This window comes from Canis lupus, chromosome 9 (assembly GCF_003254725.2).
Source record: "Canis lupus dingo isolate Sandy chromosome 9, ASM325472v2, whole genome shotgun sequence".
NCBI classification, from domain to species: Eukaryota; Metazoa; Chordata; class Mammalia; order Carnivora; family Canidae; genus Canis; species Canis lupus.
In genome coordinates, this window is record NC_064251.1 from 56,065,964 (window position 1) to 56,080,792 (window position 14,829).

At 54.5% G+C, this 14,829-nt stretch overlaps 2 protein-coding genes across 3 annotated transcripts; one reads left to right on the forward strand and one right to left on the reverse strand.

The window, feature by feature from the left end:
- Positions 1-3,756: 3,756 nt before the first annotated feature.
- SPOUT1 (SPOUT domain containing methyltransferase 1) lies at positions 3,757-11,687 on the forward strand. Of its 2 annotated transcripts, XM_025475381.3 has the most exons (12): positions 3,758-3,880; positions 4,509-4,554; positions 4,828-4,953; positions 6,199-6,358; positions 6,596-6,685; positions 6,806-6,855; positions 7,066-7,196; positions 8,893-8,965; positions 9,071-9,169; positions 9,681-9,783; positions 9,956-10,103; positions 10,958-11,687. In XM_025475381.3, exons 1-12 carry the CDS (start codon positions 3,845-3,847, stop codon positions 11,024-11,026), a joined length of 1,131 nt encoding a protein of 376 aa, XP_025331166.1. In that variant the 5' UTR covers positions 3,758-3,844; the 3' UTR covers positions 11,027-11,687. The 2 variants fall into 2 exon arrangements, with proteins under 2 accessions (XP_048970965.1, XP_025331166.1); XM_049115008.1 differs by lacking the exon at positions 6,596-6,685 and having other exon boundaries at positions 3,757-3,880.
- On the reverse strand, positions 11,112-14,431 carry ENDOG (endonuclease G). Its single transcript, XM_025475384.3, has 3 exons — positions 13,763-14,431; positions 12,655-12,764; positions 11,112-11,459 (listed from the first exon to the last, which is right to left on the reverse strand). The coding sequence occupies exons 1-3, from the start codon at positions 14,270-14,272 to the stop codon at positions 11,177-11,179; spliced, it is 903 nt and encodes a 300-aa protein (XP_025331169.1). The 5' UTR covers positions 14,273-14,431; the 3' UTR covers positions 11,112-11,176.
- Between the last annotated feature and the right edge of the window lie 398 nt (positions 14,432-14,829).

The window sequence follows — 14,829 nt, forward strand, 5'->3', positions numbered from 1 at the left end:
AGAACTGTGGGTAGCCTAGAGACCCCACTTGTTGGTGGCATTTGAAATGGGGGGCGATCTTATGGAACTGAGCCCTTAACCTATGGGATCTGCGCCAACTCTGAGTGCTTCTTGTTAGAATTGAAGTGTGGGATACCCATCTGGTATCGGAGAATTGCTTTTGCTTTGTTTCTTTGTTTTTTAATTTCTTAAAAGATTTTATTTATTAATTCATGGGAGAGAGAGAGAGAGAGAGAGAGAGAGAGGCAGAAACACAGGCAGAGGGAGAAGCATGCTCCATGCAGGGAGCTGGACGCAGGACCCGATCCTGGGTCTCCAGGATCACGCCCTGGGCGGAAGGCAGGCGCTAAACCACTGAGCCACCCAGGGATCCCCTTAATTTTTTTTTTAAGATTTTATTTATTTTTTCATTCATGAGAGACACACAGAGAGAGGCAGAGACACAGGCAGAGGGAGAAGCAGGCTCCTGCACAGGGAGCCTGACATGGGACTTGATCCCGGGACTCCAGAATCATACCCTAGGCGGAAGGCAGGCGCTAAACCGCTGCGCCACCCAGGGATCCCCTGGAAAATTGCTTTTGGATCGCATTATGGGCTGTGGCTTAGCACACTTCCCTCTTTCCCCGTCCGAACCATGACTCGGTACTTATTCCCACAGTTCCAAAGTCAAGAAATAAAATACAAGCTCAGGGGATCCCTGGGTGGCGCAGCGGTTTAGCGCCTGCCTTTGGCCCAGGGCGCGATCCTGGAGACCCGGGATCGAATCCCACGTCGGGCTCCCTGGTGCATGGAGCCTGCCTCTCCCTCTGCCTGTGTCTCTGCCTCTCTCTCTCTCTCTGTGACTATCATAAATAAATTTAAAATTAAAAAACAAAACAAAATACAAGCTCAGAGGCTCAGCTTTGGAGTCCCTTGGCCAAGAGACACATAGCCTGATGGCAAGAAAGTCCCTGGTGGGATAACCCCATAGGTTTCATGGGATTCAATCCCCACTCCCACCCGCAAAGTTTCCATGTCTCCTGAACCAATCTAAAATCTGCCAATAACTCAAATAGAAGTTCCAGATCTTCAACTGAGTAACCTCAGCCAGCTTGAGAGGACAGATCTGCCTGAGATGTATAAATGATTTGACTTCTCTTTCAGAGGGGAGGGAGAGGCTGGGGAAATAAACACACCCCTTGGAATGTTAACACATACACTGAATTAGAAATCTCTCCCCAGGTATCTGGCTGTCTTAGTCGGTAGAGCATGTAGCTCTTGATCTTGGGGTTGAGTTCAAGCCCCACAATGGGCCAAGAGGTTACTTAAAATATATTTTTAAAAAAGAAAAAAAAGAATTTTTTCAATTAAAAAGTTTAAAAAAGGGGGCACCTGGTGGCTCAGTGGTTGAGTGTCTGCCTTTGGCTCAGATTGTGATCCCAGGGTCCTGGGATCGAGTCCTGCATCAGGCTCCCCAGAAGGAGCCTGTTTCTCCCTCTGCCTATGTCTCTGCCTCTCTCTCTGTGTCTCTCATGGCAAAAAAAAAAAAAAAAAGAAGTTAAAAAAAAAGAAATTAATCTCTCCTCTATTCAGTTGTAAGCTCCAAATCAATGTCTGCCTTTACTTACCATTGTGTCCCTGTTCCTGCCTCAAAATAGGCCCTGCTCAATAACTATTTGTTGATTGAATACTGACTAAATTTAAATATTTTTTTAAAGATTTCCTTTATTTATTTGAGAGAGTTCCCACTTGGGAGCAAGAACCAATGTGGGGGGCATAGGGAGAAGAAGAAGCAGACTTCTGGCTGAGCAGGGAACCAGACATGGACCCCTCCAGCACCCCAAGATCATGACCTGAGCCAAAGGAAAATGCTTAACCCACTGAGCCACCCAGGTGCCCCTCAAAATTATTAATATAAAATAAAATTATTTACATAAAAAAGCTTAGCTCATTCATGGCTGGCAGGAGTGTAGATGGTCTAGTCACATCAGAAGATAGCTTGGCAGTTTTTACAAACCTAAACATAGCCTTAACTGTCCTATCCAGCAATCTGGCTCCCAGGTATTTACCCAAGTGCTTTGAAAACTCCTGTCCACGCAAAAACCTGCATATGAATGTTTATAGCAGCTTTATTCATACATAACTGGAAGCAATCAAATATCCTTCAGAAGGTGACTGGATAAACAACAGGCATATCCATGCAATGGAATTGAGCAATAGAAATAAATGAGAATTATTAAGCCATGAGAAATCATGGAAGAAACTGAAATGCATATTGCTTAATGAAAATGTTTCTTAAAAGGCCACATACTTTCTAGGGCTCAGCTGGTAGAGCAAGCAACTCTTGATCTCAGAGTTGGGAGTTCACCCCCACCTTGGGTATAGAGCTTATTTAAAATAAATAATTAAAAATAAATAAAGGGATGCTGAGTGGCTCAGTGGTTGAGCATCTACCTTCAGCTCAGGACGTGATTTTTTTTTTTTTTTTTTCTTTATGATAGTCACACAGAGAGAGAGGCAGAGACATAGGCAGAGGGAGAAGCAGGCTCCATGCACCGGGAGCCTGACATGGGATTCGATCCCAGGTCTCCAGGACTGCACCCTGGGCCAAAGGCAGGCGCTAAACCGCTGGGCCACCCAGGGATCCCCTCAGGATGTGATCTTGAGGTCCAGGATGGAGTCCTGCAGCCAGCTCCTTGCAGGGAGCCTGCTTCTCCCTCTGCCTATGTCTCTTCTCTCTCTGTGTCGCTCATGAATAAATAAAATAAAATTTTTTTTAAAAAGAAGAGGGTAGGTGGAACACAGGATTTTTAGGGCAGTGGACATATTTTGTACCATAATGTAATGGTAGATACATGACATGTCTCTGCCCAGAGCTGTAGAATGTACAACACAAAGAGCGAATCCTAATGGAAACTATGAACTTTAGTTAATAATACTGTATCAATATTTGTTCATCAAGTATAGTAAACGTACACAGTGAAGCAAGGGATTAAGAGTAGGGAAAAATAAGTGGGGGAGAAGAGTTATATGGGAACTTTTGGTAAACCTAAATCTGCCCTTAAAAAAATGTTGGGGCACCTGGATGGCTCAGTGCTTGAGCGTCTGCCTTTGGCTCAGGTCCTGATTCCGGGGTGCAGGGATCGAGTCCCGCATCGGGCTCCCCGCAGGGAGCCTGCTTCTCCTTCTGCCTACGTCTCTGCCTGCGTGTCTTTCACGAATAAATAAATAAAATCAGGGATCCCTGGGTGGCGCAGCGGTTTGGCGCCTGCATTTGGCCCAGGGCGCGATCCCGGAGACCCAGGATCGAATCCCACATCGAGCTCCTGGTGCATGGAGCCTGCTTCTCCCTCCGCCTGTGTCTCTGCCTCTCTCTCTCTCTCTGTGACTATCATAAATAAATAAAAAAAACTTAAAAAAAATAAATAAAATCTTTAAAAATAATCATAATAAATAAATAAAAGATAAAGTATGTTAATTAAAAGAAAGAGTAAATGAATGCATCTGTAAAAGAACTGGATTAAATTCTCTCCAAGATCATTTCCTTTTGGGCTACAGGGTCTCCACGTAGAATAAAATCGAGCTGAGCTTTAAGTGTCGCGCTCGTGCAGAAACGGAGCGCGGCTCTCCAGTCGTCCAAGGACCCAGGACAGCCCCGCACAAGCTGCCGCTCTGGACCCCCGAGGATGAGGACAGGACCCGCCCGCGTCACCTGCGCCCCCGCTTCCCGCGCGCGCGCACCGCCCCTAGACGCCTAGGCCACGCCCCCGCGCGCCACGGGCCCTCCGATTGGGCGGCTCAGAGGAGGTGTAGCCGGAAGGGGTGGGCCTGACTGGCAGGGCGTGGCCGACGGGGTGCGGCGAACATGGCGGAGCGCGCGAAGAAGCGCCCCTGCGGCCCGGTAGGTGGCGGGAGGTGGGGTCCCGGGACGGGACTGGGGGTGGCGGCGCGAGGACGAGCCGCGAGGGGGCCCGTGGAGGGGCCGGGCTGCGCCTCCTGCTCCCTGCTTGTCGCTGATCCGAGGCCGGGAGCGCCGAGGGGCTGCATGTTCGTGGCCGCGTGCGCCCCTGTGAAAACCGGGGTGTGGGTCCCGGGGTCCCAGCCAGGGCCAGCTCAGCGTCAGGCACATTGCTGGAGCCCCTTGCGGCTCCTCTGACCCGGGCGTGGATTCAGGAGGTGGGATCCTGCCCGCCATCTCGAGCCCTTTCGTGGCGTATCTCTTCGGACTCCCAGGGCGACAGTGGGAAGGTCCTCTCCCCCTGAGCTTCAGTTTTCTCCTCTCTCCCGTTAGATTTCATTCAGCAGCTTACCGCTTGATGTAGTAAGTGCTCACTATGTGCCAGACCCGGTCCTGGGCACTGTAGCATGGCAGGTCGTCGCCTTCCCACGTTCTCCCAGCCGTGGCAGTATGGGGGGTTCCCTGGTTTCCTCACCACCCCCATTTATAGGCAGGGGACAGCTGCCAAGCAGGAAGTGGGACCCACTCACAGCCTCACACCTACCTATACCTGTTTCCATTGCTACTCTAGGGTGAACATGGCCAAAGAGTCGAATGGCGAAAATGGAAGCAGCAGAGTAAGTAAGGGTCTGGAGGGGAGGGGATCTATTCAGCCTTGCGGGAGGCCACTCTAGCAGTGCACTGCTGAGCCTTGGGGAGAGCCTCCAGGTTTGTCCCTCTGGGCCCCACAGCGCCCAAAATGGGAAAGAAGGGGCCATGGAGCCTCCTCGGGCTCCTCACTAAGGTCCAAGCTGACCCTACTTGGGAGGGCACCCTCTCCTGGACTGGTCCATATCCCTCCCCTTCCAAGTCCCTCTCCACTCCACCAATCCAGAGGTTCTCTTATCCAGAGAAAGAAGAGAAAAAGAAGTGGAAGGATCTCAAGCTGATGAAGAAACTGGAGCGGCAGCAGGCACAGGAGGAACAGGCAAAGCTCCAGCAGGAAGAAGAGGCAGCTGCACAGAGGGAGGACCAGGGTGAGCAGGCTGGGTCCTGGGCAGGGACGAGCATGTCATATCTGGAAGGGACCTTAGAGACAAGTGGGTCCAGACATCTTGTCCTGATGGAGAAATTGAGGCCCAGAGAATGGGAAAACTGAGTCCTAACCTCCTACATAGGTAGATTTCAGTCCTTTGAAGCATAAGCATCACATATCATAACTTTATACCTTCACTCATCATCATAATGATAGTTATTTTTTTACCTCTTTATTGAGCACTTTCTGTGTGCTTTAGTCTAGTTTTTCATTTACTTTTTAAATTTTTATTTATTTCTTTAAGGAAGCACTACACCCAACTTGGGCTTGAACTCACAACCTTGAGATCAAGAGTTGCATCATCTTCTACCGACTAAGCCAGCCAGGCGCCCCTTATTTTGATAATAAGAATTTGTATTTTTTTTCTCATTAAATAATACCTGTTCAAAATAATCCCCCTCTCAAAATACAGAAAACTCTAAAGAAAAATCCCAGCAAACACTGCAGTGAAAGTTTCTCCAGATGTTTAGAGGGTATATAGATACAGTTTTACAAAACTGAGACCCAAACCTTAGAAAGGGTTAGGGTGTCATAACGTACCCTCTAAGCCCATTGGTTACCAGTGATGATGGTGACAATGGGGACAGAAACTGAGCATGTCAGCTGTTTCAGCTAGGAGGGAAGTCCTTCATGGGTGCTCCCTTATGTGGCTCCCTTTGGGTGACTCTGGGAGGGAGAATATGGTGGCCCCTCTGGAGCTAGACAGCCTGAACCCATATCTCAGCTGTCTTGCCTTCTGTGTGACCTTGGGCCACGTGTTTGATCTTTCGGGGGTCACAGGTTCCCCACATCTTGATGGAGATCACTGTAATACTTCTTAGGGTTATGGTGTAAATGCACACATAAAAGGCCCTAATAATATTAGCTCGCTTTATTATCCCCATTTGACAGCTGGAGAACTGAGGCAGTAAGGGGCAGAGCCAGTGTATAAATTTAGGCCAGTGCCTCTAACCACCTCTAGCCTTGCCCAGGGATGTGCCCTGCTCATGAGAGCCTCGGGGACCAGTGGGTATATTTTCCTTCAGGGTAGACTGAGGCCTGGAAAGGGGAGTTGGATCTATTTTGCTGGCCTCAAAATTCCTCCCAGAGGGAAAATTCTCTAACTCTGGGATTGGGGGAGGGGGTATATGTGGGAAGCACCACCCTAGCCTCTTGGAATGACCATGAATGCCCCTCCCCTGTCCAGGTCGGCCCTACACCCTGAGTGTAGCCCTTCCAGGTTCTATCCTGGACAATGCCCAGTCACCAGAGCTTCGCACCTACCTGGCTGGCCAGATTGCCAGAGCCTGCACCATCTTCTGTGTGGATGAGATTGTGGTGTTCGATGAAGAAGGCCAAGATGTCAAGTGAGGGGCCATCTGACAGGGCATCGGGGCTCAGAGAGGAGGGAGGGACTGCCAGCATTGACTTTGCTTCATCCTTTTCACTGCCTACTTGCCTGAGCTGAGACTGCTGCCTGAAATGTCCCCAGTATATCTGGTGGGAGGAGTCACAAAGCAGGGGCACTGCAGAGGTCAGATTGGGTGGAGGAGCTCTCGAAGGAAGCACAGTAGATTCTGGAAGCCCTGTCTTTCTCTCTCCAGGACTGTGGAGGGAGAATTCAGGGGAGTTGGCAAGAAGGGACAGGCATGCGTACAGCTGGCCCGGATCCTGCAGTACCTGGAGTGTCCACAGTAAGGGGGTGAAGGGCAGACTTCCCTAAAAATGATGTGGAGGAGGGGGGTAGTCCAGGTCTAGGTCAGGCAGGAGGTAGCCTCCCCTGGGAATTTCCTGAGATCCGTGTTCTTTACTAGGTACCTAAGAAAGGCATTCTTCCCCAAGCATCAGGATCTCCAGTTTGCAGGTAAGGCTAGAGGGGGTGCTGACCCCCATTTTTCATGGATCATTCCCCCCAGACCCTGAGAAATTGCTGTGCAGCTGAGAAAACAGGCCCAAGCAGGGCAAGGCCTGTGCCTGGTGGCAAGCAGCAGATCTGTGGCAGCCCTGGAACTTGGGCCAGGCCTCCAAGGTTCCTGCCATACTACCATGTGCTTTTGCACCTCCCTCCCCACAGGGCTTCTGAACCCCTTGGACAGCCCTCACCACATGCGTCAGGATGAGGAATCTGAGTTCAGAGAAGGCATTGTTGTCGACCGGCCCACCCGGCCAGGCCATGGGTCCTTTGTCAACTGTGGCATGAAGAAGGTAGGAATTGGAAGAGTGGGTTGGGACACAAATTGCAGACACACCCTGACCGTGGAAAGCCGGCAAGGTCATGTGAATGGGGAGCCCTCAACCCAGGCATCTGTGCCTGCAGTTCCCCCACTGATGTAGATTCAGGCCAGAGAAGCTCCTAAGACAGGGCTCAGTAGATAAAGCCAGGAGCAAATTTACTCTCTTAAAAAGTAAATGAAAAAAAAAAAAAAAGTAAATGAACAGGGAGGCCTGGGTGGCTCAAGGTATGATCCCAGAGTCCCTGGATCAAATCCTGTATTGGGCTCTTTTCATGGAGCCTGCTTCTCTTCCCTCTTCCTATATCTCTGCATTCTCTCTGTGTGTCTCTCATGAATAAATAAATAAGATCTTTAAAAAAAAAAAAAAAAGCAAATGAACAGAAGGTAATCCTCATGCTCAAATCCAGTCCAACCCAACCACAACCCTACAAAAAACAAGTTCAGAATCCTTCTGGGGCAGCTCCAGCAGGATGCAAAGCCATGCTGGGATTGGCACATCCGCCACCTGGTTACTCTCAAGTCTTCTGGAGTCAGAGACAGAAACTCTTCAGTGTGTAGGGTCCTCTCCTCTCAAAAACTGCAGATCAGAAATGACCGGCTAAATGCACACCAGGGTGACCCAGACCCAGACAAAAGGAGAAAACTGGAGAAACCTCAAAAGGAAAAGAGTGTGTGTATCAGGGCACCTGGGTGGTGGTCTCCCTGTTCAGGGGGAAGTCTGCTTATTCCTCTCCCTCTGTCTCTCTCCCTCCCCCTGCTTGCACTCTCTCTTCTCTCTTAAATGAATAAATAAAACCTTAAAAAAAAAAAAAAAAGGTACCCTATCCTGAATTCAGAGTTGGCACAAACATGGACATTGGTTGTCATTTGTCACAGCTTGCACTGACCACATGCTGGGCCCTGGGCAGTGTAACAGGAGCTATTTATGGAGAGTTTCCTGTTTGACAGAGGAGGGAACCAAGGCTGGGAGAGGTTACGTGGCCCGCCGAAACTGCTGTAGCTAGGAAGTGGCACAGCCACATCTGTTCAAAACGTAGAAGATTAGGATTTCATCTCGCAAAATACTTTCTGCTCTGTGCCAGGCCCAGAGTGTTCATCTTTACCCAGTGTCCTGTGGTGGTTGTTTTGCACAAATGGTCTCTCACTCTTTTTTTTTTTTTTTTTTTTTTTTTTTTTTTTTTTTTAAGATTTGTTTATTTGAAGCCATCTGGGTGGCTCTGTCAGTGAAGCATCTGCCTTCAACTCAGGTCATGATCCCAGGGTCCTGGGATCGAGCCCCACGTCTATCTCCCCGCTTAGTGGGGAGCTGGCTTCTCTCTCCCCCTGCCTGTGCTCTCTCTTACTCTGCTCTTTCTCTCAAATAAAAAATAAAATCTTTTTTTTTTAAAAGACCCCATTGAATGCAGAACCCAAAGTGGGGCTCGATCCAAAGACCCTGGGGTCTTGACCTGAGCCGAAATCCAGTCAGCTGCTTAACTGACTGAGCCACCCAGGTGCCCCACGAATGGTCTCTTGAGAGCAATTCTGGCCCAGGTGCCAGAGAAAGGGGACAGAGGTTGACCTGGACCCCTCAGGAACCGACTACCCCCTCCCCTGGCATCTGGGAGAGCAGTGACCCCTGCTGGCCCTTTGGGGGAACAGCACCCATTTCTCCTGGTTCTCCCCAGGAGGTGAAGATTGACAAGAACTTGGAGCCTGGACTTCGTGTGACAGTTCAGCTGAACCAGAAGCAGCTCCCAGGTATCTGGAAACTTCCCAGCCTGGCCATCCTGAGGGCTCAGAGCCATCTCCTGCTACCTCGTTGTCCCTCACCCCATCTTCACAGCCTCCATGCTTCCTCTCCAGAAAGCAAGACCTACCGGGGAAAGGTTGTGTCATCACAGGACCCTCGCACCAAAGCCGGTCTCTACTGGGGCTACACGGTCCGGCTGGCCTCCTGCCTCAGTAAGGACAGAGCTTCCTCCTCTGAATGGCTGACCTCCGTCTGGGAGGCCACAGAGAACTTTGCTTGACCCAAAAGGCAGACCATAGTCCTTGCCCTGCCACCATGCTGTGTGTCCTTAGGCAAATGCCTTTCCTTCTCTGGGCTTTGGGCTCCCTGACTGCACTGCCTGGAATTCTGTGAAGGACCTCTGAGGAAAAGGATTGTGGTTCATTATTCATGTCTGCTGTGAGGTTGGGAATAGGACAAAAGGACTAGATAGGTCAAAGGTGCCCTGTGAGTCCTCAGAGCTCCTCCCTACCCACCATCCACTTGGTTTCCCCAGGCTAGCACAGGTGTGCTTTCTCCCTGCTCAGTCCCGGGCTTGCCAGGAACTGGGGGGGGGAGGGGGGCGGCTGGGCGCCACTGCCTTACCTGAATCCCCTTCTCCACCCTGCCCTCATATATGTACACATGCAGCCAAGTGGCTGTGGCATTGAAGCAGGACCCCCAGTGAACTGGTCTCTCCCCCAGGTGCCGTGTTTGCTGAGGCCCCCTTCCAGGACGGGTATGACCTGACCATTGGGACATCAGAGAGAGGCTCGGATGTGACCTCCGCCCAGCTTCCTAGCTTCCGGTGGGTACAGCCTGGGGCAGGGGCTGGGGAAGGAGGAATGCAGCCAGAAACCTGTCTGCTGGAGCAGAGCTGTACAGACTGGGCCCCTACTGTGTGGGGGGCAGGGAGCTCTGGGAAGCTGCCTTCAGTGTGGCCGTGGTGCACAGTGACTGATCCCTCCTGTGGGTACCAGACATGCTCTTGTGGTGTTCGGGGGCCTCCAGGGCCTGGAAGCTGGAGTGGATGCTGACCCCAACCTAGAGGTGGCTGAACCCAGTGTCCTCTTCGATCTGTACGTCAACACCTGCCCTAGCCAGGGCAGCCGCACCATCCGCACCGAGGTGAGCCTGCTGCCTCTCAGCTCCAGCCTCAGGCTGTTCTCAGGTTGCTGCCAGCCAGAGGTCCTGTCTGAGCTGTCCAAGCACCTCTGCCCAAGGCTGACTTGAGCCAGCCTTCTCTGAAGATGGTTTCCTTACAGCCTTGGCCTCTCACCACAGCAGATTCCAGCAGGAACTTGGGATGAGTGAGCTGAGACTTAAGACTCCTGGGTGCTGGTGCCCATCCAGCTGTTCCCAGGCTGGGTGGCCCAGGAGACCCTGGGCAACCAGGCTCTGGGCCTCGGTTTCCTCAGCTGTACACTCAATGTTCCACTTCCTTACATGGGACAGTGTTGGGCAGGGCAGCCTTCCCTAACTGTGCCTCGCTGGCATCTCAGTCCTGTGGGGGGCAGTATGCAGCCAGCTCTGGGAGCCTCAGCCCTGGGCACCCATGGAACCCATAGACCTTCTTCTGAGGTCTGCATGCTAGAGGCACATGGCTTCCAGTAGTCTCAGAGTGGTGCCTACGCAGGTGGGCTGCCCTAGTCTGTCCAGGAGGGCCCTACAGGGGCCACACCCTCCTAGCCAGAAGCCCTGCACCCACCCTGTCCTGGGGGCTGAGAACACCCCTAATCCTGACCCTGAGCCTGGGAGGCAGGGATGATCATGAGCACATTTTACAGAGAGGAGAGGCAAGGCCCTTCCCCAGCAGGGCACACAGCCAGGATGGGGCTGAGCCTGTTCTTAATATCCTTGGTGCTCTGTGGAGGGCACCAAGCCCCTGGGAGTGGGTCCTGGGTGGTGGAGCCCCATAAGGTGAGGAGCTGTGCACCTGCCGGTCTCCCAGGCCCCAGCCCACTGCTGCACTTCCCCTCCAGGAAGCCATCCTCATCTCCCTGGCCACCCTGCAGGCTGGCCTCAGCCAGGCGGGTGCCCGGGCCAGCTGAAGGTCCTGTAGGGCCAAAGACAGCGAAGCAGCAGCAGAGAAACCAGAGGTTCCTGAGGGTCCCCCAGGACAGACGCAGCCAAGACTTGTCTCCAGAAATCACCACCTTTTTAATGCGACCCAGCCCCTACAGTCTGGCAGGGTGACACCTTCACTTGCTGCCTGCAGTGATGGCCTGGAGGCTGCCTGTCCGTGCCAGGATATTGGGTACGAAGAGCAGCCCCGAGGCCCGCTCGATGCTTTCAATGGGCACGAGGAAGCGCTCCAGTGGGACTGCCTCATCCACCGGAGCATTGGGCATCACGTAGGAGCGGAGTTCGATTTGCCCGCCAGCCGCCTCCAGGATTAGGACTTTGAAGAAGTGGGTGGGCACCGCCACGTGGTTCTTGCCAATGACCTGATACTTCACGTAGGACTTGCCGTCGGCCTCCGTCCTGCAGACAGACCCAGGGCTGTGCCTCCAGGAAGCCTTCCCTGACCTGACTTCCAACCTATGTCAGCCTGTAGGACTGCCACCCTCTTGCGAGGCTTCTGGGCTCTTCTGGGCTCCCCCAGGAGGCTGGGAGCCCCCTGCAGGGTAGACATTCCCTTACCCTGTTTTCCTCAGGCCTACTGGGCCAAGCAAGGGTGGGTGGTGGCAATAAATGCTGCTGAGAGATTCAGGCCTTGTGGGCATTCACCTTCATTCGCACAGACGCATGATCACTGGCCACCTCCCCTGTGGTGGGGAGCTTCAAGAGGCTAAGGCACATGACCCAGAATTCCCAGTGCCATCACAGGGCCTGGGGTCCAGAACACAGGATGAGGGACTTCCAGTCTTCCCCTCAGCAGGGTCTACTCCATTCCAACAGTCCATAGGAGGCACCTGCTGATTATCAGTGCCTCGGCTGGCCCATCCTAAGCACTCACTACAATGACCTCCAGCACCCCACTTTACCCCTAAGCAACCACGAGGTAGGTAGTAAGTAGCTGTTATCCCCATTTTACAGGAGAGAATATGGAGGTCATTTGCCCATGGCATCCAGAGACCAGGTGGTAGGGCCTAGGTTCTCTCTCAGACCTGTGGACTCCAGAGCCAGCGGCTTCCCCACAACCCTTTGCCTCCCTGATCTCAGTCTTCATTGGGCCAGAAAAATCACTGAGCATGCCCAGGGGAGCTCGGTCCCTTCTACCTGGGAGGCAGGGCTGCCGAGAGACAAGAGTGAAGGCTCAGGGTTGAGGAGGTGGAGGTCACACCGTGGCTCCAGGAGAAGGGTGAGGAGGGTTGCTCCAAGCAGAGCAGACAAGGCAAGAGCCTGGTGCTAGCTAGGCTTTTCTATCTGGACAGAAACAGAGTCAGGTGTATGTGGCAAGAAGTGAGAAAAGAGAGGAGCAGAGACATGTTTGGGGCCTGGTGCTGGGGGCAGGAGAGACGATCCAGGTGGGTACCCCACAGGTCTCGCTACAGTCCTGGAATTAGGGGGCCTGAAGCACAGAACAGACAGACATGCCAAGAAACCAGATGACATGACCTGGCACTGCACTGAGGACCCAGAGGTTGAGGCAGGCCTGGATGCTGTGAGTGGCAGGAGGGCCTCTACTGTATGGGAGAGACCCTGGCATCCCGGGGCCCCCCAGTTCGAGCCTTACCTGGGCAGGAAGAGCGGCCCTGTGCATACATAGACATTTTGGTAGGTGCGGGTCAAGCTGCGGCTGTACTTCTCCAGGTTGTTCCAAGCATTCTGGTTGAGGTGGGGCACCTGGTTGGAGAGGTGGGGCTCAGGGAGACTGGCTGGGGCCCTTCCCCTGTTGTCACATGGGCAGGAACTGGCACCAAATGGGGACAGTCCAATGGGGAAAGGGGTGGGCAAGCATGGGGTGGGCAAGTGTGCTGAGGTAACAGGTTCAAGGAGGGAGACGCCTTTAGGCCACCTGGCCATGAGGGTGGAGCCAGAAACCGTTTCTCACCCCCAAAGAGCCACACTGAGGAAAAGGGGCAGTTCTCCTCTTCAGAGAGAGAAACAAGCCTCTCCTCCTGAGCCCCCCTCCCCCCATGCCCAGGAGCTCTTGGGAAGGCCAGCTCTCTAGCCCTACCCTCTCCTTTCCTTTCTAGATCTGAAGCACATGCAGAGCCCAGCTGGGGCTGCTCCTGACTTCCCGCTCTTGAGCATTCATTCCAGTGTCTGGTCAAGTGGGCAGGCAACTGCAGCACTTGGAGAGCAGAAGTCCTAGGAGCCTCGTACCCCATTAGCTTCACCCGGAGCCCAGGGGGCAAGTCTCCAGGCCCTGCTCCGCGGAGGGCACACAGTGATGGCTACCAGCGGACTTTGCAAGTTACTTTCCTTTGGCTCCTGGGAGGCAGGCAGAGTATGGACAATGGCTGAAAGCTCAAGGTCCTCTAGACCGACTGCCTGGGTCTCCTGCTGTGTGACAATGGGCCAGTCACTTGGCCTCCCTGCCTCAGTTCCTTCTTTACAGCTAGCATGCATGCATGCTGAGTGCGTCCGGCCAGGAAGCGAGCTCGGTACTTTTGTGTGCATCGTCTTCTTTCTCCGCGCTACTGCGAGGAAACAAGCTCAGGGAGGTGCCCAGAGGCGCACAGTAGAGGTCGGACTGCAGGCGGGTGTTGGGTGCCCCGTGCAGTGTACCTCCCGCCCGGCGCGCGGGGTGAGCAGCCAGGCACCTGACCCGGCGCCCGCACTCGGCAGCTTCGCAGCCGAGGTTCGGAGAGGCTCAGGGGGGCGAGCGCGGGCGCTACCTGCGGCGCGACGTTGCTCAGGTAGAAGGTGTCCTCCATGGCCTTCTGGCTCCAGCGGTGGTTGGCGGCGGCGGCGAGGTGGCCGCGGTCAAAGCCGCTGCCGCGGTAGTCGGCGTTGGTGGCGCGGTGGTACGCGTGCACCGAGTCGTCCTCGCGGAAGTCGCACGAGCGGCGGTCGCCGTCCCCGCGGAGCCGCTCCGGCCGCAGCTGCTCCACCACCCAGAGCGCGCCGCGGGTGCGCGGATCGTAGCACAGCACGTACGACTCGCGGCTCTTGAGCTGCGCCAGCCCCGGCAGCCCGTACTTGGCCAGCTCGCTCGCGCCCGCCGGGGCCCCGGGCTTCGCGGGCACCTCGGGCAGCTCGGCCGCCGCGGCCACGGGCAGCACGGGCAGCCGGCCCAGCAGCCCCGGCGCCGCCCGCGCGTCCGCCCTCCGCCGCCGCCAGCCCTCGGCCGCCGCGCCCAGCCCCGCGCCCAGCGCCAGGGTCAGGGCGGCCCGCAGCGCCCGCATGGCGGGGAGCCTGGCCCGAGCGCCGATGGAGCGCAGTCGCCGACGCCTGGGGGCCGCCGCGACCTTCGAGGCTCTTAAAGGGGCTGCGCGGGACTGCGGGGCCCACCGCGGGGAGGGGGTCGGGGAGGGGCGTGAGAGCGGGGGATGCCCGCCGCTTCTACTCACAGGCGCTTCGGGGAACTGGGGAGCCCAACGGAGGGTGAGGCCTGGCGCCGAGCTGACGTCCCGGCGCCCTTGCTTTGCCCTTTTAAGACGCGCGCGGGGGGGGGAGGGCGTGCCACCTCCCCGGCTCGTGATTGGCCGCCGCCGCCCAGCCCCGCCCTCCGCCCAGCCCCCTCGGGCAGCAGGAGGCCCCTCCGCGGGTGGTAGGAGCTCCAGCTTCAGGAGCGCCAAGTGTTAGGTACTGAACTACCATTTCCAGTACTAGACTTAATCTTTAAAAGAGCCTTGAGACGGAGTCTCTAGTTGGCAGAACAAGGAAACAAGGACAAGACCCCAGGTCTGCCTGACACCAAAATCCACCCCCCCTAACATTACAAAGTTAAGTCAAAAGTTCT

Excerpts from the sequence above, each read along its gene's own strand:
- SPOUT1 (XM_025475381.3), top strand. The coding sequence starts at position 3,845 with ATGGCGGAGCGCGCGAAGAAGCGCCCCTGCGGCCCG. Across the intron at positions 3,881-4,508 it reads AGAAGCGCCCCTGCGGCCCG|GGTGAACATGGCCAAAGAGT; the intron begins GTAGGTGGCGGG and ends TTGCTACTCTAG. Across the intron at positions 9,170-9,680 it reads CCGGCTGGCCTCCTGCCTCA|GTGCCGTGTTTGCTGAGGCC; the intron begins GTAAGGACAGAG and ends TCTCTCCCCCAG.
- ENDOG (XM_025475384.3), bottom strand. The coding sequence starts at position 14,272 with ATGCGGGCGCTGCGGGCCGCCCTGACCCTGGCGCTGGGCGCGGGGCTG. Across the intron at positions 12,765-13,762 it reads TGAGCAACGTCGCGCCGCAG|GTGCCCCACCTCAACCAGAA; the intron begins GTAGCGCCCGCG and ends CTCTCCAACCAG. Across the intron at positions 11,460-12,654 it reads GGGCCGCTCTTCCTGCCCAG|GACGGAGGCCGACGGCAAGT; the intron begins GTAAGGCTCGAA and ends GTCTGTCTGCAG.